The 26728-nt window shown below is 40.0% G+C and overlaps 2 protein-coding genes across 4 annotated transcripts; one reads left to right on the forward strand and one right to left on the reverse strand.

Moving 5' to 3' along the window:
- The first annotated feature begins 3563 nt into the window (after positions 1-3563).
- LOC146372649 (vitellogenin-1-like) lies at positions 3564-16047 on the forward strand. Its single transcript, XM_084952563.1, has 34 exons — positions 3564-3633; positions 5168-5188; positions 5304-5455; positions 5541-5792; positions 5870-6031; positions 6113-6261; positions 6335-6497; positions 6588-6745; positions 6826-6991; positions 7081-7206; positions 7301-7519; positions 7604-7821; positions 7913-8010; positions 8100-8224; positions 8294-8395; positions 8503-8622; positions 8715-8904; positions 9113-9206; positions 10926-11111; positions 11218-11338; positions 11416-11620; positions 11702-12369; positions 12580-12672; positions 12788-12868; positions 12942-13145; positions 13250-13392; positions 13472-13607; positions 13680-13803; positions 13899-14079; positions 14155-14249; positions 14376-14470; positions 14589-14754; positions 14847-15008; positions 15092-16047. The coding sequence occupies exons 1-34, from the start codon at positions 3594-3596 to the stop codon at positions 15181-15183; spliced, it is 5307 nt and encodes a 1768-aa protein (XP_084808689.1). The 5' UTR covers positions 3564-3593; the 3' UTR covers positions 15184-16047.
- Positions 16048-16133: 86 nt separating this feature from the next.
- Positions 16134-23249, reverse strand: LOC146372650 (afadin- and alpha-actinin-binding protein-like). 3 transcript variants are annotated; one of them, XM_084952573.1, is made up of 14 exons: positions 23142-23249; positions 21645-21759; positions 21274-21425; positions 20844-21047; positions 20533-20643; positions 20265-20400; positions 20059-20134; positions 18996-19176; positions 18649-18799; positions 18213-18349; positions 17773-17946; positions 17534-17651; positions 17185-17332; positions 16134-17080 (listed from the first exon to the last, which is right to left on the reverse strand). In XM_084952573.1, the coding sequence occupies exons 2-14, from the start codon at positions 21661-21663 to the stop codon at positions 16945-16947; spliced, it is 1743 nt and encodes a 580-aa protein (XP_084808699.1). In that variant the 5' UTR covers positions 21664-21759; positions 23142-23249; the 3' UTR covers positions 16134-16944. The 3 variants fall into 3 exon arrangements, with proteins under 3 accessions (XP_084808699.1, XP_084808696.1, XP_084808698.1); XM_084952570.1 differs by having other exon boundaries at positions 17185-17335; XM_084952572.1 differs by having other exon boundaries at positions 17185-17335; positions 23138-23240.
- Between the last annotated feature and the right edge of the window lie 3479 nt (positions 23250-26728).

Here is a 26728-nt window from a genome sequence, read left to right on the forward strand (position 1 = left end):
TTAAAGATGAAAGAAGTTAGACCGTTTTTAGCTCTCAGTGATCCCTCAGTGTTCGTTTGACTTTGGGACCTGAAATATGGCAGCTTTTCACTTACACATTTTTGAACCACTCATTCATAGAAATAGTTTCCAGTCAAAGATCTGGACAGATCCACCAAGTTCACAATAGTTTTACAATTTTCTGCAGCGCAGAAAGAAAAACCCCTGAAAACATCACACCTCTGAAGTAATTCAATTCAATTCAATTCAATTTTATTTATATAGCGCCAAATCACAACAAAAGTCGCCTCAAGGCGCTTCATAGATACAGAGAGAAACCCAACAATCATATGACCCCCTATGAACAAGCACTTTGGCGACAGTGGGAAGGAAAAACTCCCTTTTAACAGGAAGAAACCTCCGGCAGAACCAGGCTCAGGGAGGGGCGGCCATCTGCTGCGACCGGTTGGGGTGAGAGAAGGAAGACAGGATAAAAGACATGCTGTGGAAGAGAGACAGAGGTTAATAACAGATATGATTCAATGCAGAGAGGTCTATTAATACATAGTGAGTGAGAAAGGTGACTGGAAAGGAAAAACTCAATGCATCATGGGAATCCCCCGGCAGCCTTACGTCTATTGCAGCATAACTAAGGGAGGATTCAGGGTCACCTGGTCCAGCCCTAACTATATGCTTTAGCAAAAAGGAAAGTTTGAAGCCTAATCTTAAAAGTAGAGATAGTTTCTGTCTCCCGAATCCAAACTGGAAGCTGGTTCCACAGAAGAGGGGCCTGAAAACTGAAGGCTCTGCCTCCCATTCTACTTTTAAATACTCTAGGAACAACAAGTAGGCCTGCAGAGCGAGAGCGAAGTGCTCTAATAGGGTGATATGGTACTACAAGGTCATTAAGATAAGATGGGGCCTGATTATTTAAGACCTTGTATGTGAGGAGCAGGATTTTGAATTCTGGACTTAACAGGAAGCCAATGAAGGGAAGCCAAAACAGGAGAAATATGCTCTCTCCTTCTAGTCCCTGTCAGTACTCTTGCTGCAGCATTTTGGATTAGCTGAAGGCTTTTCAGTGAGTTTTTTGGACATCCTGATAATAATGAATTACAGTCGTCCAGCCTGGAAGTAATAAATGCATGAACTAGTTTTTCAGCGTCACTCTGAGACAGGATATTTCTTAGCAATAGAATAAACAACATCATGATGATCTATGGGAATATAACAGTAAATACTAAATATTAAACATTATTGTGCAGCACGTAAGATCGACAGCGCACAGTCTGCTTTAAGGTAGGAGCCAAAAAGGGTGTAGTTTGTGTGTGTGAGTCCCCGTGTGTACACCTGTGAGCATGAACGCGCTTGTTTTTAAAAGGTTCCTATATGTAATGATCTGTTAGAGGGTGTTGGGGGGTCATAGCCCCGTCCACCAGGGCATGAAGCAGGTATGGAGGAGATCAAGACTCCAGACATCCGGAGGCCCTCAGAACACAAGAGACCAAGGAAGACCAACAGAGGGGCAGCCGCGCCACTATCCCAGAAAGAGCTGAGGAGAGCCCCAGATGAGGGGTCACTCAGCAGCCGCGGAGCAGAAGCCAGGGGGGGTTGCAGTGACGTGTCCGTGAGCTCTGTCGGCAGCCAGCTGTGCCAGAGTGACCGAGCCGCAGGCCCAGAGGCCGGAGACAGGATATTTCTAACTTTAGAGATGTTGCACAAATGGAAGAAAGCAGTCTTACATATTTGTTTAATATGTGCGTTGAAGGACATGTCCTGGTCAAAAATGACTCCAAGGTTCCTCACAGCGTTACTGGAGGCCAAGGTAATGCCATCCAGAGTAAGAATCTGGTTAGATACCATATTTCTAAGATTTTCAGGGCCGAGTACAATAACCTCAGTTTTATCTGAATTAAGAAGCAGAAAGTTAGCGGCCATCCACAATCATAATCATAACCCAGACTGCTCTGGTCTTCTGATGCTCAATTTGAACTTCAACAGCTCAGACATATACATGCATTGCTCTGCTGCCGTGGGACTGATTCGATAGTTGCATTAAAGACCATTTGAACAACGGGTGAAAGATGGGATCAGCAGCCTAATTTTCCCTATATTAGCTATGCTGATAACAAAATTATTGAAAGTGAGATCATTATAGTTATTATTATACTTAACTTCATTGATAGGATGATATTAGGATATCAGGATTGGGATGAGAAGCTTTAAGAATTAAATTAATTTTGTCATCAATTGCACAAAAGGCATTGTTAATAAAATGAGATGGGATTTGGAAAGTGGGCTCTTGATGAGAAGCCTGAGACACAGCCATGTACTTACCATGGTTAAAATATTATGTAGTATTCAGTAATGTTACACTGTCAATTTTATAGGAAGTTAGAATATAATTCATTGATACTGCAGTTGGGAAACTTGAGCTCTGTTAATCATTCTGATCATCAATCTGTTTTACAAGTCATGTGATTAGTTTTTTTGTTTTTTGGTCTCATTTGCTAGTGACAGCTACAGAGTGGGTGGGTGGGGACGGTGGGTGGGTGGAGAGCAAGGAATGACATCCAGCATGGGCCCTGGGACTGGATCAAGCCATTAAAAACTCAAACTGGGAATAAGGGATGAGATCTGCAAGGTGAGCAAAGGGGGTGACCCCATACATTGCATTTATAATCAGCTGAATTTGCTCAATTTTAGTCAATTAAAAGTATGATATAGTCATCTTATTGAATCTTATAGTCTTTGGTCCTGTCTAATATTTCACAACATTTCATATTTTTTAAAGGGAACATTTAGAAGCATAAGTAAAAAGCTAAATAAAACAACATGGAAACAAAGTAAATTTTACTTAAGCAACCGTCACATAAATCATAATATTTGGCAGAAAAATGGACAGAGTCAAAGCAACAAGCAGAAATTAAGCAAAAATAAATAAACTCTGTCAGAACATGACAGCAGATAAAAGCAGAGCAGGCAGATCTGCTAAAATGTCACAGCCTTCACAGTCTGACCACAACAAATAAAGTGAGCAAACAGCAATAGTCACGCTGCCCCTTTATCTGAACTTTGAAACCACATTTGAATAATTTGATGGAGAGATGCCACAAATGTTACAACATTAAAAAAATAAATAAATCAGTGGCACTGTCTTGATTTGATGAGACAAATAATATTTAAGCAAACACTTGACATGTATGTAAACAACTGAAAATGTCAGTGAAACCTTATTTTTAATGAACCTTTTTGCTATTCTTATATGAGTCTTTTGGATAAAGGGAGACTAGTTATATGTCAGGAAAAAAAATGAAAAGATAAACCCATCAGCAAATACACTGCAACAAAATAAGATTGTTGTGAAAAAAAATTCTATTTTTCAGTTTTACTTTTGAATGAAACGCAATGAAAATTTCTACACATCACGTCAGGACTTAGCCTGCCATATTTGAAGAGAACAAGGGCAGGTGACCCTAACTTTTCATCCGCTGATATATGAGTGCAATGATCAAATGTCCAGGGGTTTGAATCATACCTTCGTGCAATTTGTCAGCACAAATTTCCCTTTAAAAGGCTGCTTGTCTCTGCAGACCAGCACCACCCTGTCAGCAATGAGAGCGCTCGTGCTCGCCCTGATTCTGGCCGTTGTGGGTGAGTGATGATGTTTGTGCAAAACTTTGCTATTTTATAAATATGTTCAAAAATAATGCTGATTTCATATTTGGAGTTTTATTGATTATGCGTTGAATGGTAATGTCAGTGTAATGTAGCACCTTGAAGCAACTGTTGTTGTGATTTGGTGATATGTAAATAACATTTGAATTGAGTTGAATGTAGGTAAAGACAAATTATAGTTATGTACTTGTTATAAATTGGTAGTGGGTTTATGCCTCTTTAAAAAAAAGTTGTCATTTTTAGGCATATGTAACAGAAAACATGCTGCGTGTTTGTTACATATTTGGTGCTTTATGTGAATTTTAATATCTACAGACCCAGCAGTTCAACTTTTCTTGTAAGCAGGGAGCTAAAACCTAGAACTAGAAATGAAAAAATATTTTAGCTCACTTTAATAACTAAAATCAATTCAAATGATCAAGATCAGTTTAAAATGGGTCAGTTTGTCAGCTACTGTAGACTCTACTCACAAAGAACCGCTAAGTTTTGTACAGTGTGACTTTGTAATGGGGAAAATTCTAGTTTATCCTCACATTTCGATTCAGGTGTTTAGTCACTGTAGGATTTTGTATAACCTTTTGTTTCTTAGATGAAGGGTGCGTGTGTTTCAATATGACCAGGTGTAACTGCTTAGCTATGCTTAACGATGTTTCACTATGTATCTACTGACTGTTAAGGTGTAGAAGGACAAAATTCCCAAGAAGACCAGTCCAGGTGCTTCCTGGAGCATAGGTAGTGGGAAGCCTTTCCTGCCCAGCAACAGTCGGGTGGGATGAAAAATAGTTGTAATTGAAAAGATACAGGGTGTTGTGTGTGAGGGTATAAAAGAGACCTGTGACGTCTCAAGGACAAAGCTTTCATGACTGTAGAACTGTGATGTTTGATGTGCGTTTGCTCTCCTGCATGCAGTAAATAAAGCGGCTTGACCACAGCTGACCTTGTTGCAGACTTTATTAACAGAAAATTCCACCACAACATTCAAAGACATTCAAATTTCCATTTCCAGCAAAACTTTGCATATCCATTGGTTTAGTTGCTCATCTTTACCACTTCATTATCTGAATTAAAATAGAAGTCTTATTGTACACAATTATAATGAAATTTCAGAGCAGAGTCTTTGGAGCGAACATGCAGTAATTTGCACAGTAAATATAAATCAAAACATATAAACACTGCTGAAAAGCATATTCAAGCCCATTCATATGTTTTGGCATTGTTTGTGGATTCAGATTTTTTTTGTGTGTGTTTTCTTTTTTTCAACAGATTTTTCTAAATCTCCTTGTGCTTTGAGTCTCTGTCTGGCTCAGTTTTGAAACATGCTTAAGAGATTTGGGGTTGAATTAGTGGTTTGTATAATCACAATGTTTGGCCTTTAACATTTACAGTGCACTGCTTTCCTTTTACCTCTGGTTTTAATTTGTAAAACAAAATGCAAACTATGTTTTCAAATGTTGTAATAGTTTCAGATTTTACTCGCTGTATTACTGATTTCTTTCTTATTTTCTTACAGCTGGTGATCTTCAACATCAAGGTAAGTTTAATACTGTTTTCATTGTGAAACATAAACTGTAGGCCTGGTTTAGAGTTTATAGTTCATATAATTTCACAAATGAGTCATATAAATTACATTCACTGACTTCTTCCAGATCCTGTTTTTGAAGCTGGTAAAACCTACGTGTACAAGTATGAGGCGCTGCTCCTGGCGGGCCTGCTAGAGAAAGGTTCAGCGAGAGCTGGACTAAATATCAGCAGCAAAGTTAGCATCAATGCTATAGACCAGAACACATACTTCATTAAGGTAAAGATCAAAATCCTGCACAAGCTGCAGTCATTTACCTTTTACATGTATACTAATTGAATTAAACCTTACTCTTATATGAAAGCTTGAGGAACCTGAGCTCCAGGAGTATAGTGGAATTTGGCCTGAGGATCCTTTTATCCCAGCAACTGAGCTGACTTCAGCCCTCCAAGCTGAGCTCATGACTCCCATTAAGTTTGAGTATGTCAATGGTGCTGTGGGAAAAGTCTTCGCCCCTGAAACCGTCTCAACAACAGTGCTTAACATCTACAGAGGTATCCTGAATGTCTTTCAGCTCAACATCAAAAAGACGCTAAATGTCTACGAGTTGCAGGAGGTTGGTGAAAGATCTTTATAAACCTGTGTGTGACAAGAAGTTGAATCTCCCTACTGAATATGTGTGCTGCTCTATAGGCTGGAACTCAGGGTGTGTGCAAGACACTTTACTCCATCACTGAGGACACAGAGGCTGAACGTGTCTATCTGAGAAAGACCAGAGATATGAGCCACTGTCAAGAAAGAATAACTAAAGACATGGGGTTAGCATACACAGAGAAGTGTGGAAAGTGCCAGGAGGTAGGTTTTACACATTTTATATCAGGGAAACATCTGTGAAAGTGACGGGATGCATGACAAGCAACAGCTTTGTTCTTACAGGACACTAAAAACCTGAAAGGAGTTTCATCATACAGTTACATCATGAAACCACTCGATAATGGCATCCAGATCAAGGAGGCATCGGTCCATGAGCTGATCCAGTTCTCACCTTTCAGCGAGCAGCATGGAGCTGCCCATATGGAGACCAAGTATGTCCATAACAACTGTGAATACAAAAATTGATTCAAAGAACATAAATGAACTTTTCTTTCCACATTCAAGGCAATCCTTGATGCTCCTTGAGGTTCAAACACCCCCTTATGCACCCACTACACCACCACCCCTGGCTCAGTATTCACACCGTGGAAATCTCACATATCAATTCTCCACTGAGCTTCTTCAGTTACCCATTCTGCTCCTCAATATCAACGACATAGAGTCTCAGGTATTGTCGTAATTAAGAAATTATTCCTAAGACATGAATTAAAAGTCTGTGCCGTGCTCGGTGATATCCCGTTTACCCCTGTGTCATTAGCTCGAGGACACTCTGAATCACCTGGTCAAACAGGCTGTAGGAAGAGTTCATGAAGATGCACCTCTGGAATTTTTGAAGTTTGTTCAACTCCTCCGTGCAGCCTCCAATGAAACTCTGGAGAACCTCTGGAGCAAACACTCAGGCAGTTCTGCCCACAGGTGATTTCACTGATTAAATGTTTAAAATATCATGTAAAGATATTTGCACAATTTGGCAAACTTCCTTTTTATTGTTTCAGAAAATGGATCATGGACGCCATTCCTGCAGTGGGAAATCCTGATGCTCTGAGATTTATCAAAGAGAAATACCTAGCAGAAACCATAACTGTGTTTGAAGCCGTTCAGGCTTTGATTACTTCGTTTCACATGGTGACAGCAACCACCGAGGCCATTGAGGTCATCGAGGTCGGTAAATCTCAACATATCTAGTGAAGTCAAGTTATTTTGTCCAGAGTAAGAAGGGCCGTTTAACTCTGATATGTTTAATGTTTTAGAGCCTAACAAAGGAAAGCAACATCGCGAGAAACCCAGTTCTGCGCCAGATTGTATTCCTTGGCTACGGTACCATGATTTACAAACACTGCTATGAGAGGACTTCCTGTCCTGCTGAGGTCATACAGGTAATATAGCATTGACCTTACATGCTGCCTTAGAGTCACGTACACATTTAAGAATGAGAGAATGGGTGATTTACTTCCTTATTTGCTCTTGCAGCCCATTCAAGACCTTCTTGCACAGGCTCTGAACGATGGAAACACAGAGGACATCATCCTGTTTGTGAAGGCTTTGGGAAATGCTGCGCATCCTTCTAGCCTCAAGACAATCACAAAGATGCTGCCCCTACATAGTAAATTAGGTTCATCACTGCCAGTGAGAGTTCATGCTGAAGCCATGATGGCCTTGAGGAACATCGCCAAAAAGGAGCCTAAAACGGTGAATTATCAACGCAGAGATTTCCTGATCATTCTAGTTTTTGCACAAAGCTCCACACTGAGTCTGCGTTCTCTTATACATTAGGTCCAGTATTTAGCCTTTCAGCTCTACGGGGACAAGACTCTTCATTCAGAGATCCGCATGCTTGCGTGCATGGTGCTCTTTGAGACAAAACCTTCAATGAGTTTGGTGTCAGCTGTTGTTCATATTGTGAAGACAGATACAAATTTGCAAGTAGCCAGCTTCACCTACTCCCACATGAAGTCCCTGACTAGGAGCACCAGCGTTATTTATGCCTCAGTGTAAGAGTGCTTTCTAATCCTTCGTCACAATCGGATAAATCTCTGTGATTTGATCCATCCTGCAGTGAGCTCTTTCATGTTATCACTGCAGTGCTGCAGCATGCAAAGCTGCCCTGAGAATGTTGGGCCCAAACCTGGACAAACTGAGCTCACGTTTCAGCAAAGCCATCCATGTCGACGTCTATAACAGTGAGAATCGCCGTGCCTGGTTTAACTAACCTGGATCTTTATTTTCGATTTAATGATGTTTAACTGCATCTCATTAAACTCTCTGTTAGGTCCCTTTATGCTTGGTGCTGCTGCGACTGCTTACTACATCAATGATGCTGCCACCATCATGCCCAAATCTATTACGACTAGGATCAAGGCTTTCTTTGCTGGAGCTGCTGCTGACATTCTGGAGGTAAAGGAAACCGAAATCAGTCCAGATATTTAGTAACTAACCTGAAAGTTACTTGTCTTTTTTTTCTAGGTGGGAGTAAGAACTGGGGGACTACAGGAGGCTTTTCTGAAAAACCCAGCAGTTTTTGATAGTGCTGACAGGGTCACCAGGATGAAACATGTCATTAAGGCTGTAAGCAACACCATAAAGTTACAAGAATGACAGGGACAACTTATCTGCTATCTACAAAATGAAACAGAAGACTAGTGATCAGCTGGACTGCATCTCTCTCTCTACAGCTCTCTCACTGGAAGTCTGCACCCAACAGCAAACCCCTGACTTCCATCTACGTCAAGTTTTTTGGACAAGAAGTTGCCTTTGTTGACTTTGACAAAAACTGGTTTGGCAACACCTTTAATGTACGATTTAAACAAACAACCCATCAACCTAAAGATCAGTTTAATCACGATTTTGCAACACGCAATATTTATAAAATATTCTTCCCCTGCAGCTCATCCTTGGCAATAACGATGCTGACACGTTTGGTAGAGATGTTTTCAAGGCTCTGCAGTCTGGTCCTACTTGGCGCTTTGTTAAGCCTCTGCTGGCTAATGAGGTGAGACGTATCATGCCTACTATAGCTGGTTTTCCCATGGAGCTCGGTCTGTACACTGCTGCTGTGGCTGCTGTTCGTGGTCAAAGTGAGTAAATGCTAAAAATCAACTAAAACACCTAATATTACTTAACGACCTAATATTTCCATCAACACCAAAACTTCTTTAAAAGTTTTGAGCATTTTTTTAAACTTTTTTCAAAGAAAGAAGAAGTTGCAAACTTTCTTTTAATAAATTAATATGGAAATATCATAACAATGTGCAGAAAAGTAACTTTTCTGCTCTGTTTTCTTAGTGAAAGTCACGACAACTCCAGCTCTGCCAGAAGACTTTTATCTCAGATACCTTCTCAAGGCAGACATATACATTACAACCAAGGTCACGCCAAGGTGGGGCAATAGCTGTCGCTACAATAGTAAATGGCTCATGCTTTATAATACAGCACATAACTAAGGGTTTAATTCTACCCCTGGAATCAAGTGGGAATTTCCAAGAAATTTACCTGAAATTATTTTACCTGAATGGTTCACACCAGCATAATGAATACTGAAATGTAAAAAGGCAAAGTTAAGCTACTTGAGATGGGGAAACTCCCCACTGAAATTGGCTTAATTTTGTGTTTGTGCCTCAGTTTCTGTAAAATACCTGAAGTTACGCACTACTTAAAATTACTTATGCATTACTCAAAACTTTTCATGTACTATTTAAAATGACTGTGAAGGTTCTCAGTCATCCAGGCCATCGTAATCAAAGGAGCTTGCAAAGAAAAGCGTCTGGACTTCTTTAAGTTACTTGAAGATGTTTCACCTCTCATCCGAGAAGCTTCTTCAGTTCTAAGGTCAAATGGTGGGGAGTTCCCTTTTGAGTTCCCTCCCCAGACGCCTTAACGCCCACTCACATCCTGGGCCATCTGACCTCAGGAATTCGCATGATAAGGTGGGGCCAGGTTTCACAATGAGCTCACCCGAAACCCTGGCTGATTGGGACCCACACCCAGTTTCACACCTTGGCTCAGGCGATTAGAGGATCATCAGGGGGTCCTTTTGTCCCCCTGTGGGGGGAAACTCCCACTAGGTTTAAATCTGGGACTCCCCACCATTTGACCTTAGAACTGAAGAAGCTTCTCGGATGAGAGGCGTCTTCAAGCAACTTAAAGAAGTCCAGACGCTTTTCTTTCCAAGCTCCTTTGACTATTTAAAATGACTTACAGTGTAATTTGTGTCTCTTTTCTTGCAAAATAACGAAAGTTACACACTGCTTACTCACTATTATTGCTACTTCCGTTGTTTAAATTGCTTACAGTACAATTTGTCTTTTCCTGGAAACACAATACTTATAACTACTTGCATACTACTTAAAGTTACTTATCCATGAATTTCCTTGTTTTCTTCAAATTAAAAAAAATTAAGGTACAATTTGTGTCTCTTTTCCTGTAAAATACTCAAAGATACGCACTACTTGAATTTTCTTAAGCAATATTTAAAGATATTAGAATAGAATAGAATAGAATAGAATAGAATAGAATAGAATAGAAGAGCCATTTATTGTCATTGTACATGTACAACAAAATTGCAGATGCTCCACACTATTTGTGCCAAAATAAAATATAAATAGTGTACAGCAGGAATATATACAATCAAGAGGGATATATACAAAATTAAGGGAAAGGCGCACGTTAGAGAACAAAATAGTTGCAAACAGGTTGGAAGTAGTGCAAAGAAAAGGTCTGAATAGAGTCTGTGTGCAAGCAACCTGAGTGATGCAAGTATTTATGTACTATTTAAAATTACTCACATTATAATTTGCATAATTTATGTCTCCATTCCTCTAAAATACCTGAAGTTACATGCAGATTAAAGGTACGTGTGCATAATGTAAAATTACTAACAGTGTAATTATTATTTTCTTGTAAAAAACTTAAATTATTACCCTTATGCAACTGTGTCTACCTCTGGGCATTTGTTGGTAAATATAATTATATTGTAATTTCAGGTATAATATAAAGAAATTCCACTTATTTCTAGGGGAATTAACCTCTTGGGCGCCGGCTGTATTATAACAAGTTACCAACAAATGTAATATAATGTCCAACTGTCCTCCTTTTCTAGTGCGGCTGTGAACACATTTGCTGTGTTCGGGATAAACACTGCCATACTGCAGGCTGTCATGGTATCAAGAGCCAAACTCTACTCCATCGCACCTGCCAAAACTGAAGTCACATTTAACATCAATGAGGGCTACTTAAACTTCACAGCTCTTCCTGTTTCAGTGCCTGAAAACATTACAGCTGTGGAGTAAGCCATGACATCTTTAATTTATTGCATATTCTTAAACATCGCTTCTGAGATGCTTTTACCTTTGCACTGATGATTACGGTTCATCCTTTCTTCTCTTTAACAGGGTTGAGACTTTTGCTGTGGTAAGAAATCCTGTTTCGGGAGAAAGTATCACTCCTGTGATCCCTGCCAACCCAAGACAGATTCTTATATCGAATAACACTTCTTCTGATGCTGCTAATGAGGTGAATTTTAAACCGTTTTAGAGAGATAAAAAAATATTGTGTCTTTTTTATGTAATTTACATACTTTCTCCTCATAGTCAAGATCCGCAGAGTTCATTTCTCAACGTCAGAAAGCTGGCATGCACATCAAATCTAAAATGGTGAAGAGTAAGAAGAAGTACTGCGCTCAGACTGTTAACGCTGGACTCAAGGCCTGTCTCAAGATTGCCACTGCTCACACGGGGGATGCTGCAGTGTATAAACTGGCTGGAAAGCACTCTGCCGTTTTTTCTGTCATACCAAGTAAGAACTTAGAAAAGTGCTTTTTCTAGTGACACAGTGCAGAAATTAGCTGCTAACCGCATTAACTGATGATGCTTTCAGTCGAAGGTGAAGCTGCTGAGAGACTGGAATTAGAGGTTCAACTTGGAAGTAAGGCTGCACAGAAGATCATCAAACACATCACCCTTAGAGAAGAAGAAATCCCAGAGGAAACACCAGTCTTAATGAAGCTCCACAAAATCCTGGCCTCTACCCAGAAGAATAGCACCATGTCCTCCTCCTCCTCGTCCTCCAGTTCCAGGAGCTCTCGCCTTCCTGTCAGATCCTCTTCCTCTAACTCCAGCTCTTCATCCCATTCTAGCAGGAAGACCATTGATGCAACTGCTCAACAAGTCCAGTTGCTGAAAAGACGTTACAGCAGCAGCAGTAGTAGTAGTAGCAGTAGTAGTAGAAGTAGTAGTAGCAGGAGTAGCAGCAGCAGTAGCAGTAGTAGTAGTAGCAGCAGCAGCAGCAAAAGTAGTAGCAGCAGTAGTAGAAGTAGTAGTAGTAGTAGTAGCAGTAGTAGAAGCAGCAGTATCAGTAGTAGTAGAAGCAGCAGAAGCATAAGTAGAAGCAGCAGCATAAGTAGAAGCAGCAGCAGCACAAGCAAAAGAAGCAGCTTCAGCTTCTCCACCTCTGTCAGTACTTCCAAGTCCAGCTTTGCATCGAGCTTTGCGTCGCTCTTCAGTCTTAGTTCAAGCTCTTCTCACTACAGTGTGCACCGCAGAAAGGTAAACATGTTGTATTATATTCAGACAAAGAGCCGCTTGAGCTGTCACTACTACTGTTTGAATATTTATATTGTATAAGTCAGCATTTTATTAATATTCTGTTTTCTATCTATAGTTTTAATTGATTTGAAATCTCATAGTTATCTGAGTATATGTGACAGCAGAAGGAAATATGGCCACTGTGGTTGCTGACCAAATGTTTCTTCATAGCAACCTGCGAGTCATCGCCACAAATCGAAGGAGAATCACAAAGAGAAACACAAAGAGAAACACAAGAAAAACCACAAGGGCCACAAGACTCCAGTGAGAATCCATTTACACCATGTTTGAAAGTATGACAATACTGCACATTGTACAGTTTGCACAGGTGGTAACTTGTGTCATGTCTTTTGCATGGCACTATATGGCATTCTTGTAGCATCACACCTCTAGAGCCACATCGTCAGAGGTTTTCAGAAGCAGAAGCAGTGGCTCAAGCTTGGACGCTATCCAACATAAGGTCAAATCCCGTCAAATCTTCTTTCCGGTGAGGGATTTTATGGATGCACTCACATGAATAATTGTCCCCACAGAAGCGGTTCCTTGACAGTCAAGCTGCCGTGTTTGGCATGATCTTCCGTGCTGTTAAAGCTGACAAGAAGAATCAGGGATACCAGTTCATTGCTTACATGGACAAAACCACCAGCAGACTTCAAATCATTCTAGATGACATTGTTCCTGATAACAACTGGAGGCTCTGTGCTGATGGAGCCGTGTTGAGCATGCACAAAGTCAAAGTGAGACACTGTCTGGCTTATTTTTGGATGTTGAACTAAGCATAGCACGAAAAAAACGAACCTAAACCTTTCTGCCATTTGTCATTTCGATTTGTTCTTTCTAGGCTAAAATGAACTGGGGAGCAGAATGCAACCAATATGACACCGCGATTACAGCGGAAACTGGTCTTGTCGGTCGAAACCCTGCAGCTCGGTTGAAGGTGGACTGGAATCGGTTACCGTCTGATCTCAAGCAGTGTGCAAAGACGTATGAAACTTCACAGACACTGTCACGCATGTCATACAGACAATATGAAACCATCTGATATTTGTAAATTCCTTTGCAGGATGTATAAGTACGTTTCTGCTCACATGCCAGCCGGCTTGATTCAGGAAAAGGACAGAAACAGCGACAAGCAGCTCTCGCTTACTGTGGCTGTAGTATCTGACAAGATCATCGACCTGATTTGGAAAACACCGAGAGTACGAACAGCAAAGTTGTTGTTTCAAAATCATATGTTTTGATTTTTCTCACAATAATTATTCTGTTTACAGAGCACTGTTCATAAGCGGGCTTTGCATCTTCCCATCACTCTGCCAAGTAACGAGATCAAAGATCTTACTCCCTTCAGTGACGTCTCTGGAAAGGTCAAGCACTTGTTAGCTGCGGCTGGCGCAGGTAATGGCTCGTGCCTGTCATTTAAACGTGGACAGGCCGTGTCCTTTTCTGACACATCATTTAAATTAAAAATGTACGTTTTTTCCCCTCCTCAGCTGAATGTAGCTTCACCGGCAATACACTGACCACATTCAACAACAAGAAATTAAAGAACGAGATGCCCTCAAACTGCTATCAGGTTCTGGCACAGGATGGCACAGACGAGCTGAAATTCATCGTTCTACTGAGGAAGGATCGCACTGAACAGAAGCAGATCAGTGTGAAAATTGCTCACGTGTAAGATTTCATTAAAAACACGAAAGAAACTCTGGTTTTTGACAAAACTGAGTCTTTTTATTTCTTCTCGTGCAGAGACATTGACCTCTATCAGAGGAGAACCAGTGTGACTGTGGATGTGAACGGGCTGGAAATACTCACGAGCAACCTGCCGTATCATTATCCCCGAGGTTTCTATGCAGTCTAAAACCTTTGAATCGGATTTTGCAAACTACAATCAAATCTACGATCAAATTTTATCCCAGATCTTTGTGTTGAAAAAACGAGAGTAATCATGGAACCTTTTTGTCTTACAGCTGACATCCAGATCAAACAAAGTGGCGAAGGCATCTCTGTGTATGCAGCTAGCTATGGTCTTCATGAAGTCTACTTTGACAAGAAGTCATGGAAGGTAAAAGCAAAACTGATAACTTTGGTTATGAGCTTAAAAGGAAAAACGAAAAAGACCAAGAGAGATGGAAATTCAGTTAAAATTGACGTCTGATTAATCACGTGATCCTACGATGCAGATTAAAGTTGTGGACTGGATGAAGGGGAAGACTTGTGGGCTCTGCGGAAAGGCTGACGGGGAGACCATGCAGGAGTATCGCACACCCACTGGATGGATAGCCACGACAGCAGTGAGCTTTGCTCATTCTTGGATTCTGCCAGCTGAGAACTGCAGAGACGCCGCTGGTAAGACAAAGATATCTGATGTAATCATGGCAAGTCTTCCAAACAAAAATATACTGAATCTATCAGGAACCCTAAAATCCCTGCTGTTACAGAGTGCCGTATGAGGCATGAATCGGTGCAGCTGGAGAAGCAGGGAAACATGCAAGCTCAGAACTCCAAGTGCTACTCTGTCGACCCTGTACTGCGCTGCATGCCTGGGTGCTTCCCTGTGCGCTCCACCAGCGTCACTGTTGGCTTCCACTGCCTTCCAGCTGGTGAGTCTACAAAGATTAAAAATGCAACATCGTAGAGAAAAACACGGAGTTTCTAATTATTTTTGCTCCCTTCACGTCCGCAGGTTCCAGCCCCTCCAGCGTGTATAAGAGCGTGGACCTGATGGAAACTACGGAGAGTCACCTCGCCTGCACCTGCACAGCTCAGTGTGCTTAACAACAGCACTGTCAGTCTCAGACATTACATGTATGTTTTGAATGTTATTTTAAATAAAGTGAATCTCCAGATAAACTTACTGAGCTAAAAATGAACTCTGGCGAATTTCAAAAGGAAAATCTGTACCGAATAAGACTGTTTATTACATTTATTGTAACACAGAGACAATAGAAATGAGATCATCTGTGAAATAAAGTGTGAAGCTGAACGCACCCATATAAATTCAGTAACTGCCAGTTTTCCTTCTGGCTTAAATAAGTGATCCATATTCTCCATCCACTTCCCTGCTTTCCGTGATATCATCCACATAAATGCTTCCCTTATACAGAGTGGTGACTGCAATTAATTTGCACATGCCAGATGACAAGTGCTGTGTAATTCTCCAAATTTTGGTATCGATCCAAACACTGATAGTGATGCTATTAACATATAAAGGCAGCTTATGTAGAGAAGAGCAGTGTGTTATCATTTATTAGATACATCATAATCATTTTGCAAATTCTGAACGCCTTTTAAAGACTTCTACTGTGATTTTTACTTTGCACAATAATTACTTAAACCACTAAAACACACCTTTCAGCTTTTTGTGTAATTTGAGATTTTTTTGGACATGGAATGTAAATATGCCTGTTTCCAAAGAGCTTTGGGTCAACTTCTGTTGTTTAAATGTGCTTTAGGCTATGAATGAAATTGAACTTAAGAGGATAGAAACAAAGTATTGATCTGATACCAATACCAGCATTGGTATCGAAACTATTTGGATCAATCCGTCCACCTCTACCGTTGACTTCGAATGAACTAGTGATTCAGAAACACACACACACACATAGTGATGTCCTGAAGTCAACAGAAGTTTTGTATGCACTCATTTTGTGCAAAGGAAGAACATTGAAACACACATTAATGAATGATGCCGTGTTTAGCATACAAAACCAAGTGTATTCTATTCATATAGATAAAGTATTTTATTTTACCTCCTAATAAACACACCCATTGAATCGCTATAATTATTGGTGCCATGGTATTCTTTTTATAGTGCAGTTTGTTTTCCAGTCTCAGTCCACCACAGAGGAATGGGAACCAGGAGAGGCAGTGATGATAAAATAAAATAATCAGTGATTACTTCCCCGATAGAAGTCAAAACTATAATGAGCGTGAACATGAACGTGTCATTTAACATTTGGTAATGTTAATGTTAATAACGACCACCTGTCAACACAAAGCTCCTAAAAGAAAAGTGACAGTAAAGCAACAAATTGTTTCATGACAAATCATATTAACGTCACAGTGGTCTAAAGTCACTATCTTCTACATAATATGTAAATTGTGCAAGATGTTACATTCTTCCTATTCAAAGCAGCAGATATACTACCTGTTATAAACCTAACAGCAACATTTACTGGAAAAATGCAGCTGTCACTCAGTCACATTCTCAGTGTTGTAAACAGAGCCGGCATACTTGATTTCATTTACCCAGTCACATATTGTCACATATTGAATCAGCAGCATCTAAATGTAAGATATGCCAATTCATGATTTACAGTACCATAAATAAATAAACTAACTACATACTATATGCAGTACATTAATACAGATCCAGCAAACCAGAACGTCACTCTTAACGCTCTTTCCTTCTTAAGCTGTTTAATCATTTTACAGTCCATCTGTGGGCCTTTGGCATCCACCCATCAGACGCATTTGTGAGACATAAACACTGGACATTAAAGATACGTCTGATTCAAGTGATGGGAGTTTTTGGCTTCAGATGGAGCTGTTCTTCTCCTGTGAGAGTGTGTGGTCCTCGCTGTACTCCCACTGTTGGTGCTGGACGAAAACATCTCCACAAAACGTGCCCGATTCCTCCACATGTCCCCCGTTTGTCTTTGGTTGCACTGAGCTGCAATCACATTGAGGGGAAAACTTCAAATTAAGTTCATGCAGGTACATTATGCCATGCTTATTACTAATTCAGAAATTGTGGTACACATAAAGCAACCACACCTGTTTTCTGGGATAAAGCAAAGCGTGCGATACAGGTCAGTGGTGGAAGCCGACGCGAGCGCGACACACCTGGGTGTGGGGGAGGCTGTGTCTGAATGACATTTGATGAGCTTTTCTGGAGCCACCGTCGCAGCCGCCTCTGTTTCAGCTGCTGGGGAAAAAAGAGGCAGATTTAATGACTGCTGGAACTGATGGAAATTACTCATCACTTAAAAAGAAACTTAGTCATAAGTCTATTTGGATATATTTTCCTTTTTTCAACTCGTGTTAATATGTAACATTTTCAAACCATCTAAAGCAACTGCTGCTCTTCATTTTAGGGAAATTGATAGAAAACTGAGAGACTCACATATCAAAAAGGCACTTTTAGATTTTAACAATGGGGTTTTCTTTGAGTCTGCAAATGGACTCAAGTTTAAAAACTGGTGTTTGAGCCATGTTGCTCGATCCTCCTCAAAGGCCCTCCTCTGCAAAATGAACCAAAAAAAAAGGTTTTAAAAACAGTTCAAACATCTTACCTGAAGTCAGTAACCTGTCATATGCACACAACTTTGCACAAGATGTAAACTAATATTTGTTTTTAATCACCTCGTGGCTCAGTCTGATGGCTGCCTCTGTAAAGTTCTTCCTCTCCCTCTCAAAGATCTTCCTCTGCTCCTCCAGAGTCTTCCACTCCTCCCCGAGGCGCTCCTTCTCTTGAAGCATGTAGCAATTGCTTAGCAGGGATGCGGTTTCCTCATCACATGCAGAGCTTACCTGATGCTATAGGAAAGAAAGGAACGTGGATGGATTAATCAACAATTTATTGATTATTTATAGGACAAAATGAGTTTCAACCAAAACACAAACAACAGTAAGTCAGGTGTTCATTCCAGAGTAACGTGAGAAGTAGCAGACATCTCTGATCCTGTCTTTGGTAAATGTATATTACCTTTCACTCAACACCGATAAATATTAAAGACACTTTCTGTCTCTGTGCAAATTTCAGCTTTTAAATCCACACAACCTCAGGGCTAATTCACCCGTACCTGTAGGAGCTGCTGCTGTGTTTGAATAAAGTCTTTGCACTGCTGGATCTCCAGCTTTAGTCTGTCCATCTCTTCCTCCTGAGTCTCTTGTGGAACAGCATCAGTGTTTTTGCTTTCCACCATCTGAACCAAGGATGCTGAGCAAAAAGCCCAAATAAACGTGTCTTATAAATACTGAACTCAACAAGAAGGAACAATAAGTAAACATCAAACACAAAGTGACGGAGCCGCTGTATATAAAATATTCAAACCATTCATTATCTTTTGCTTCCAATCAGCTCATAACATTTCTTGATTTTAACAGACAAAAAAACATAACAGGTCCATGTGTGAATACTGACTTTTAATTCTTTGAGCAATCACAGCAGAGGCTTCAGTTAATAATTTAAACAATTATTTGCATTAGTGAGGAATCGTTGATGTCACAGTATTTTACCCTGGCTGTCCAGTCTTTCCACGTGGCTCTTAAGTCTTCTCCACTGGAGACGAATACTGTTGGTCAGTTTCTCCCGGGCATGAAAGCAATAAAGCTCTACACTTTCCTTACTGGAATCGAACACCTCTTCCTCGTCCTCCTCCGATGTGGCCTGGAGTGAATAAATAAATCAAACATTTTCCAGTCTGCTGGTAGCACATCTAACAAACATTTTTGAACGACTAAGTGAAACAAAGAAGGAGGCTGATTGTTTAAAATTGCGAGGAAATGTCATCAGCAGCTTTAAAATGTGACGGAAGAGTCGCAAAAGAAAAATACAAAGTATACAAAAGGTGATCAAACACTACCTGTACGCCACTGTGTTCAGGTTTGTCGCTTTTCGCAGCTGGTTTTCTTGAACTTAGAATGGACACCATGTCTTTTTTTATCTGCTGCAACACTTTTCTCAGCTCTGCGTTTTCCAGCACGAGCTCTCTCTGGCGAGCGTCATAGTCGCTCAGCAGAGTCTTATACATTTCCCCTTCATGCCTTATGAAGAGAAACACAGGTCTCTTATCAGTTAGACAGTTGCGCTCAATTTAAGAGGAAACATCCAAGATTAGTGCCAGCCATGTTTGAGGTTCATGCTGCCAAAAATGTTCATTAGAGTGACCTAGAAAACTGACAAAGGCACTAATCTGCTTCTTGTTTGAGGCTCCAAAGTACAGTGACTAACATAGAGGAGTTTCTCTGATCCAAAAAAGGTTCACCTATGTATCTAGGGTTCTCAGAGTGCCACTGGCCACCCTTACTAACATTTTATGCAAGCAACAAAGAAGATTGAGCAGAGGGGTCATTTCTCTAATGCCATCTTTCCACTCTCCGGTCATATTAGTCACACAGGTCTAGACACCAGTGTCTCTAGGCGAGTGGTTATTGGAGGTTGCTGGTGAATAGGTGAACATAATCACAAAGAGGTATGCAGTGATGCACCAAAGACCACCTTATGATTAGTTTGGTCACTAGCAGATAGCCGCGGTTACTGTAGCTGTCATGCTGTCTGCAAACACTTGCCAACTACTCACCGAGTGCTAGTCAAACTGTGGAAGGTGCAACACAAACTGGAAACTGAGAATTTTGGCATTCGGAGTAAAGGTTGTGCCTCACCACTGCAACCAGTAAATAAAAAAAAAAATTGCAACTATTCAAGAATTAGTTGGAGAATATGGAGCATTTTGCCCAGTCTCTAGGATCATGTGACTAAGGCAGTATCAGACTGAACCTCTATAACTTTGGCACATACAATCAATATTGTCAAGAAATAAAAGCATCTTCACACTAACAGTTAAATGTTAGTAATTTAACTTGGTGCCCTAAGTTGATTCTTTGCAGTCAAAACCCAGATTTGACATATAAAAGAAGTGAACTTACTTTGCTTCTGTCTTTTCAGTTTTCCAAAGGCTTCTCTTCCCATCAGCTCTCCCAATGTTGTTTAATACATCAATGGCTGAAGAGCCAGGAGAACAAATGTGGGAAAATAAGAAATTCTGAGACTCGAAAGAAAAGAAGTTTCACCTCTCACACGCAAGACACTGAATTAACTATTGATGCAACGAATGATGTAAAGAGGATTTTACCCTGTTTCTTCTCCTTTTTGTCAACCAGCAGCTGATTCAGTCGTTCCTTCAGTTTGTTAAATTCTCTTTCCTTCCTTTTCATCTCGTGATTGTACTGGCTGGCCCGGCTTGCAATAATGTTCTGAAGCTTCTGAACCTAGGGGATTGTGAATAAAAGAAACTGTGACTTCTAATAAAATTGGCACCCTTTCTCCTGAAACCCAAATACCAGACCATGAAAGCCACAGATTGGTTTCACACTGTCTGTGGCAGCACTTAATAAAAATACCTCTTCTTTTTCATTCTTCAGACAGCTCTGCAAACTTTTTGCTTTCAGCTGCAGCTGCCGTTCTCTCTCAAGAAGTCCCGTGTTTTCTCTTTTAGAGAGTTCGAGCTGCTCCTAAAAAATAATACAATGGGCAGGGACTCAGTAAAAGACCAGAAGTGTTTTGGAGAGCTTAACAAAAGGATGCACATCACAATGTGACGTTGTTTTTTCAGAAATAAAAGGAAGAAACAAAACTCTAATGCCAATTCACCAACAGCACGTTGCTTTACTACAGATAATGCTACCTGTGTTTTTCAGGTGAGCTAGTGTACCTTCAGACGAGTGATGGTGAGCTGCAGGTGATCGATATTGCTGCTAGATTTAAGCTGCTCCACTTCCATGCTTTCAAGGGTTCTGAGGCCCCGGCGCTGCAGCTGAATCAGGTCATACATGCAATTTAGCACAGCCACAATATTCAGCTCTGAGCTGTCGCCCGACTCTGTCCAAACTGGTGGGAGGCCAAGAGAAGATATTTCCTTTAAAGGCAGAGCAAAGGGAAAAGTGTGAAGGAGGACTGACACAAATTCTCTCTGTCTTGTGTCCCTGAAAAAATTCATTCAAATAAAGATTTTCTTGAAAGGCTAATTTGTTTTAGCAGAGAAAAAAAAGTACAAGACAAACGCAGGAGACTGCAGTCATGTACACGTTTCAATAGAGTACCTAACATCAGTGCCAGCTGTGGTAATGTGCAAGGCTACCAACCTGATTGATGTGTGACAGACATTGTTGCACATTGTGCTCTGTGCAGAAGGTACTGAGCATGTAGGAGTTTCTGTGCAGCAGCAGTGATGATTGGCTAAACTGTCTCAAGGGGGATGCTCCATATTCAACAGAGCTGCTGCGACCGCCCTTGACTTGTGGAGAAAGAAAGAAGCCTGTTAAGTATTGTACATTACTCTACGCTGATTCAGTGTCTAACAATACATTTATTAGGTGTCACTAAAAATGACTTTTATCAATCATATTTATCAATTAAGTGTTCTTTACTGCAAAGCTGAGGTCGACATTCAGAACTGAAGGTACAACACTGCACTGATATATATTCAGTGGCCTTTAAAGACGTCAAAACTCACCCAGGGAGGACTCTGGCATGTTTGCAGTGCAGACCTCAGGCTTTGTCTCTGGATCATCTACTGCATTTGCAGGACAGGCAACGTTTGCCACGGGATCCACCTACGCAGCCTGCTCCTGAAATAGACGATCAGATTAACAGCAGCGATTCAACTCGTCTGGATTACAAGGATTTGGGAGGCAGTGGTGAGCGGTGGAGGCATGAAGCTAGAGAGCACGGTCTGAGGATAAGTAATTTATTCACTTATCAGTGGCAACAAGCTACACAGAAAACATCCAGCGCACTCGCAGTTACCCCACAGTGTGTTTATTTAAAATGTTTAGCTTCAAATCTAACGATGTAGCTTTTGTTATCAAACCATTGTCAGTGCAGGCTGAGTATCTAACAGGTTACAGTTTGGGACACAAGAGATCCTCTCATCTCAATGTGCTTATCAGCTGATTAGACTAATCCCAGACAGACAACATGCTTGTTTGTCTGCAGGCATTCACGTTCAAAAACATGAATGAAAAAAATTATGTGAGGAAAGTATTTCCTTCTAACAAAATAAACAGTGTTCACTGACACTACTTCAAACATACATCATCCTTTTACAGCGCTTCACAAGACATCAGCTACTGTACCAAAGTGAGACCTAAAAATATTTATCTTACGCAGACATTTTTCCCTCTTATCACCATCTGTTATGAGAAGTGTGACTTTTAGGGGACCTACCTTTGGTTTCAGTGATACTTAATCAGTCTGCAGAAACAGATGGCAAGCCTTCAGCCACAAAGCCTGAGGAGCATGGGCCCGGCTTATATAGACTACTCAACAAGTACTAACCTTTAGCTCATTAAGTCACCATTCACAAATTGAGTCCTGACAGAATGTGTTTACAGTGTAATGGTGAAATAATACACAATAGTCACTGAAATTTTAGACCGGAGAACTTGATGGGACCACAGCAGAAACTAAACTAAACTTTATGTTTACGGGGTGGAAGCTAAAGCTCTCTGTAGTAAAGCTTTCCTTCATATAATAGTATAATATAATATAATATAATATAATATAATATAATATAATTAAAAGTTCAGCTCCATCCCTTTACAAAATTGGCAGCTATATTAAAAACATCTCTAAAATTATTTAAATTGGAAATGAAGATTTTTGGCCGTTTGAATGAAGGATTTATTACACCATAACTGCGCAGTCGGTGTTCCTAATTATTGGAAACTCAAAAAATCCCAGGTAAGTAAAGTGTCCAGTTACGCATTATTTTAGCTAACGTTAAGGTTTGCCGATGAAATTAAATAAATAAATAAAGCATAATAAAGCAAATGTTATTCGGGTTTCTCACCAGCCGTCAGCGCTAAACTAACGTTGTCCACGGAGCGCTACCACCGCAGAACAGTGAAAACAGAAGCCGGAGGGCTACCACAGCCGGACGAACAAGTTAGGTAGCCTCGACAGTTGGTGTTTTAAATGTTTACATCATGAGGAAACAAAACTTACTTGCCTTACGATACAATTTGACACGTATTTCTCCAATGCAGCTGGCACCGGACCGTCTCCTTAAGCCCCGTCGTTCCTAATGACAGTGTACGCCACCGCAAGCACTCCAAGCATAGCGCTAATTGGCCCACTCGTTGTCTAGCAACCAAACATGGCTTATTGTGATTGGCTCTTGGCTGTAAAGCGTTTTATCTGCTTCAACAGCAAGTATTTATTTTATTTTTTACACTTATTATAATACACAATGTTAGTGATATATATATATATATATATATATATATTCATTATTTATTTCATTATTTCATTATTATTTAGTAATTTAGTGTTCAGCAATAAGAGGGAGATTTAAATATAGAAGGACCACATTTTCGTGAATAGTGGGATTATTCTGTAATCAGATGAATTCACCATCGTACGAACAAAATTATCACATCACATTAACTTTAATGTCTATAGGAAAAGTAGAATTAATACTCGAAATTGTATTTACAATGATCAAAACGACAAAACAGACATTCTTATATTACAAAAGCAATGTTTGGGTCAGACACTATTTTTGTAATATATGATATACCCAATCCTGATTAAGTGTTAATCCTGATTAATAACTAAATAATGATATATTTGTTCATCCTATTGCCCTATCTGCATATTTGTTCTCTAAACAGCCTGCAAGGACACAGCCTTTTCACACACTGGTTTTCTGTAGTTTTAGGAAGCAATCAGTCACTTATTGAAGTTGGGACCTAACTAAAATGCTTTTTAGTTAACTATAGTAACCTGGTGAAAAAGGCAGTTTTGTTAACTAAACTAAAACGTAAAAAAGGGTTTTAAAAATAAAATATAATTATAAAGAAAATATATTTAGTTTTAGTATTTGTTGGTTTGGTAACCGTGTTATTACAACTAATAATGCCCAATGAGGCATTGATGCACATGTTTATTGAGACTTTGGATGTCTACAAGTCTGTGAGTCAACTGCTTTCAAAAAGTTCTGTGTTTTTATTATAACACCTGTACTGATTTTCATAAATCTGACATAAGCCCTCTAGACAAAAATAAAAGCTAATCATTTAAAAAATAATAATCCGATTTTTTTTAACACAGAAACTAATTTAAAAAAAGTCAAAAACTCAAATAATAATAATAAATAAAAATTATTGGAGAATACAAAACTATCACAACTCTTACTTCACATTAACTTTCAAATAGAAGATTCATGCACAACCTTTTCCCTGTTGTATTGAGAGAAAGAAAATGAGAGTGGCTGAATGAGAGAAGAGAGTCATATTGCAGAGTGTCTCCCCTTTGAATTTTAAATAAAGCCATTAGGATCTGATGGAAGAGAGTAGCAGCTGAGGCTCCATCTGAGTAAGACATCAATGTCAGCTCTTCAGCCCTGTCCCCCGGGACCGAGATGTTAACCACTCCCCGGTAATCATACTGCCACCACCCACATAAAAAGAGGTTTTAGGTTACCATGTGAAAAGAAGCCAGAAATGTACAAGATAATGGGAAACGAGTACAAATATCTGTTACACGCATTTATATTTGGAGTGAAGTTTCCCTGGCTTTATAAATGTGTTTTCTAGTCAGTTTCAAATATGAGAGAGGCTTATCTGTTCTTATCCATTTCCCTTCAAAATACATAAAAAATAACAAATGTCAAGGTATGCAAGAAATACCACCATAATTAGGTTTAACTTGGGTGGGTTTAGGGATCCTCTTTGTTCATTGAGATGCCACAAAAGATCCAATCACTGCAGCAACGACGCTGCCAGTGGCCAGGAATGTGCTGAAGATCGCCCCCTTCTGGAGTGTTTGTAAATGTATTTCCCCACAGAAATGCACACGCAAGTAAAAGTTGAAAAAGAAGCACTATGAGTCCTGATCAGACTTCACGTATGTGCAGGGTGACTGGATCCCAATAAACTAAGCAAACACTGTGTTTAGGTAAAAAGAAAGCTGACGTTTGTTCTCGTGGTTTAATTATAGTCTTTATATTATTTTTTATCTGCATGTCAGATTATTTTTATGTGCCGTCTGATTTATGACATGGTGCACGGTAGTTTGTGTGGTGAGACTAACTGTTAAAAGGATGATGGATGTGCTTAAGAGGACCACAGGAGCAGATTGGGGGATCTTCATCTGTGTGTCAGGATTGATCTGAACTGTGGGCCAGACGCGCTCAAGATCCAGTGCCATACTGGGAATCTCTCCTCTCCCGCATGATTGATGCCACTTTCTTCAAGGACCCCAGAGACTGCCATGGAGGAAATACAGGAACAGCTCCACTAACAATTAGGCAATCTCTGACAGCAAATTGATAAATTACCCTTTAGATAATAAATCTTTCAGACGTATTATTTTCAAATGAAATAATATCCACTAGGAAACAAGCTCAGTGGACACAACGCTGAAGTAAACAGCATTGTGTCCAATGTTGTGCAGCCATTAGCTTTGGTAGCATACCTAAGATTTCACAGCTGACGGTGCTTTCACTCTGTATTTGGAGCAATAACTGTCTCTAATGTTCCACCAGATGGCAGTGAGTACATTTCACTACGTCCTTAAATCTCAATTCAAGTGTTGTTTTTTGTTCACATGCTTCACTGTGAAATGTGCACAGCGGAAATACAAAGTAGTAGTAATACAATATTTTACTGTTCCTAACCACCTATTATATAAATACAAGTTCTGCTGGCCTATATATATTAGTGTGTTCTCTTCTCATAATCCTCATTAAAGCAGTGTGGACCCTTTCCATCTCTCCTCATTGTTTTTCATACAGTATATCAATCAGTCTTCACTTTCTCTTGAAGAAGATCTAGTGGACTTCCTCCAAGGACACCAGATGTTTCTGTGAGTCTAAAACTCACAGAAACCCAGATTTCTTAAAGATAACAGTCTGTAATTATTTCTAATGTAACTTTCTTTTTACCAGGTTCATCATTGTGTTCACAGGGCTGACTGTGTGGGGGTTCATCTTTTCATGCATCTTCTTTACATGCTTCGTAGCGTTACCTGGGCTTCGTTGTGACCAACACCCCTTAATGAGCTGCTAAAGTTTTACAGAGAAGAAAACACTGAGTGACTTATGAGAAATCAAAAGTTATAATTTGCAAAAACATACAGTCATGTGAAAAAGAACGTTTTCATAGGACACTGTGCAATCATCTGAACAACTAAACTCCACAGTTAAATAACTTTTAGAAGAATTTTTAGGAGCCATAACTTGAAGCAGTTGTTTTCTGTATGACTTTACGAGTCTCTCACATCACTGCAGAGGAATTTCGGGCCACTTTTCTGCACAGTGCTGCTTTAGTTCAGTCAGCTTTGTGGGCATTTGTTTATGCAGAGCTCTCTTAATTTTCAACAACAACATTTCAGTTTGGTTTTCAGTCATTCTGTTTTAGATTTGCTGCTGTGTATTGTTCTCTTGCATGACCCACTGTCAGCCACTTTTAGTCTTTAGCTATTGGACAGATAGCCTCATATTTGACTCTAGAATACTTTGGCATACAGAGGAGTTCACGATAGGGTCAAAGACAACAAGGTGTCCAGATCCAGCAGCTGCAAAATCAGCCCAAG

The sequence above is a fragment of the Perissodus microlepis genome, chromosome 15 (genome assembly GCF_051167445.1).
Source record: "Perissodus microlepis isolate ML-2025 ecotype Zambia chromosome 15, ASM5116744v1, whole genome shotgun sequence".
NCBI classification, from domain to species: domain Eukaryota; kingdom Metazoa; phylum Chordata; class Actinopteri; order Cichliformes; family Cichlidae; genus Perissodus; species Perissodus microlepis.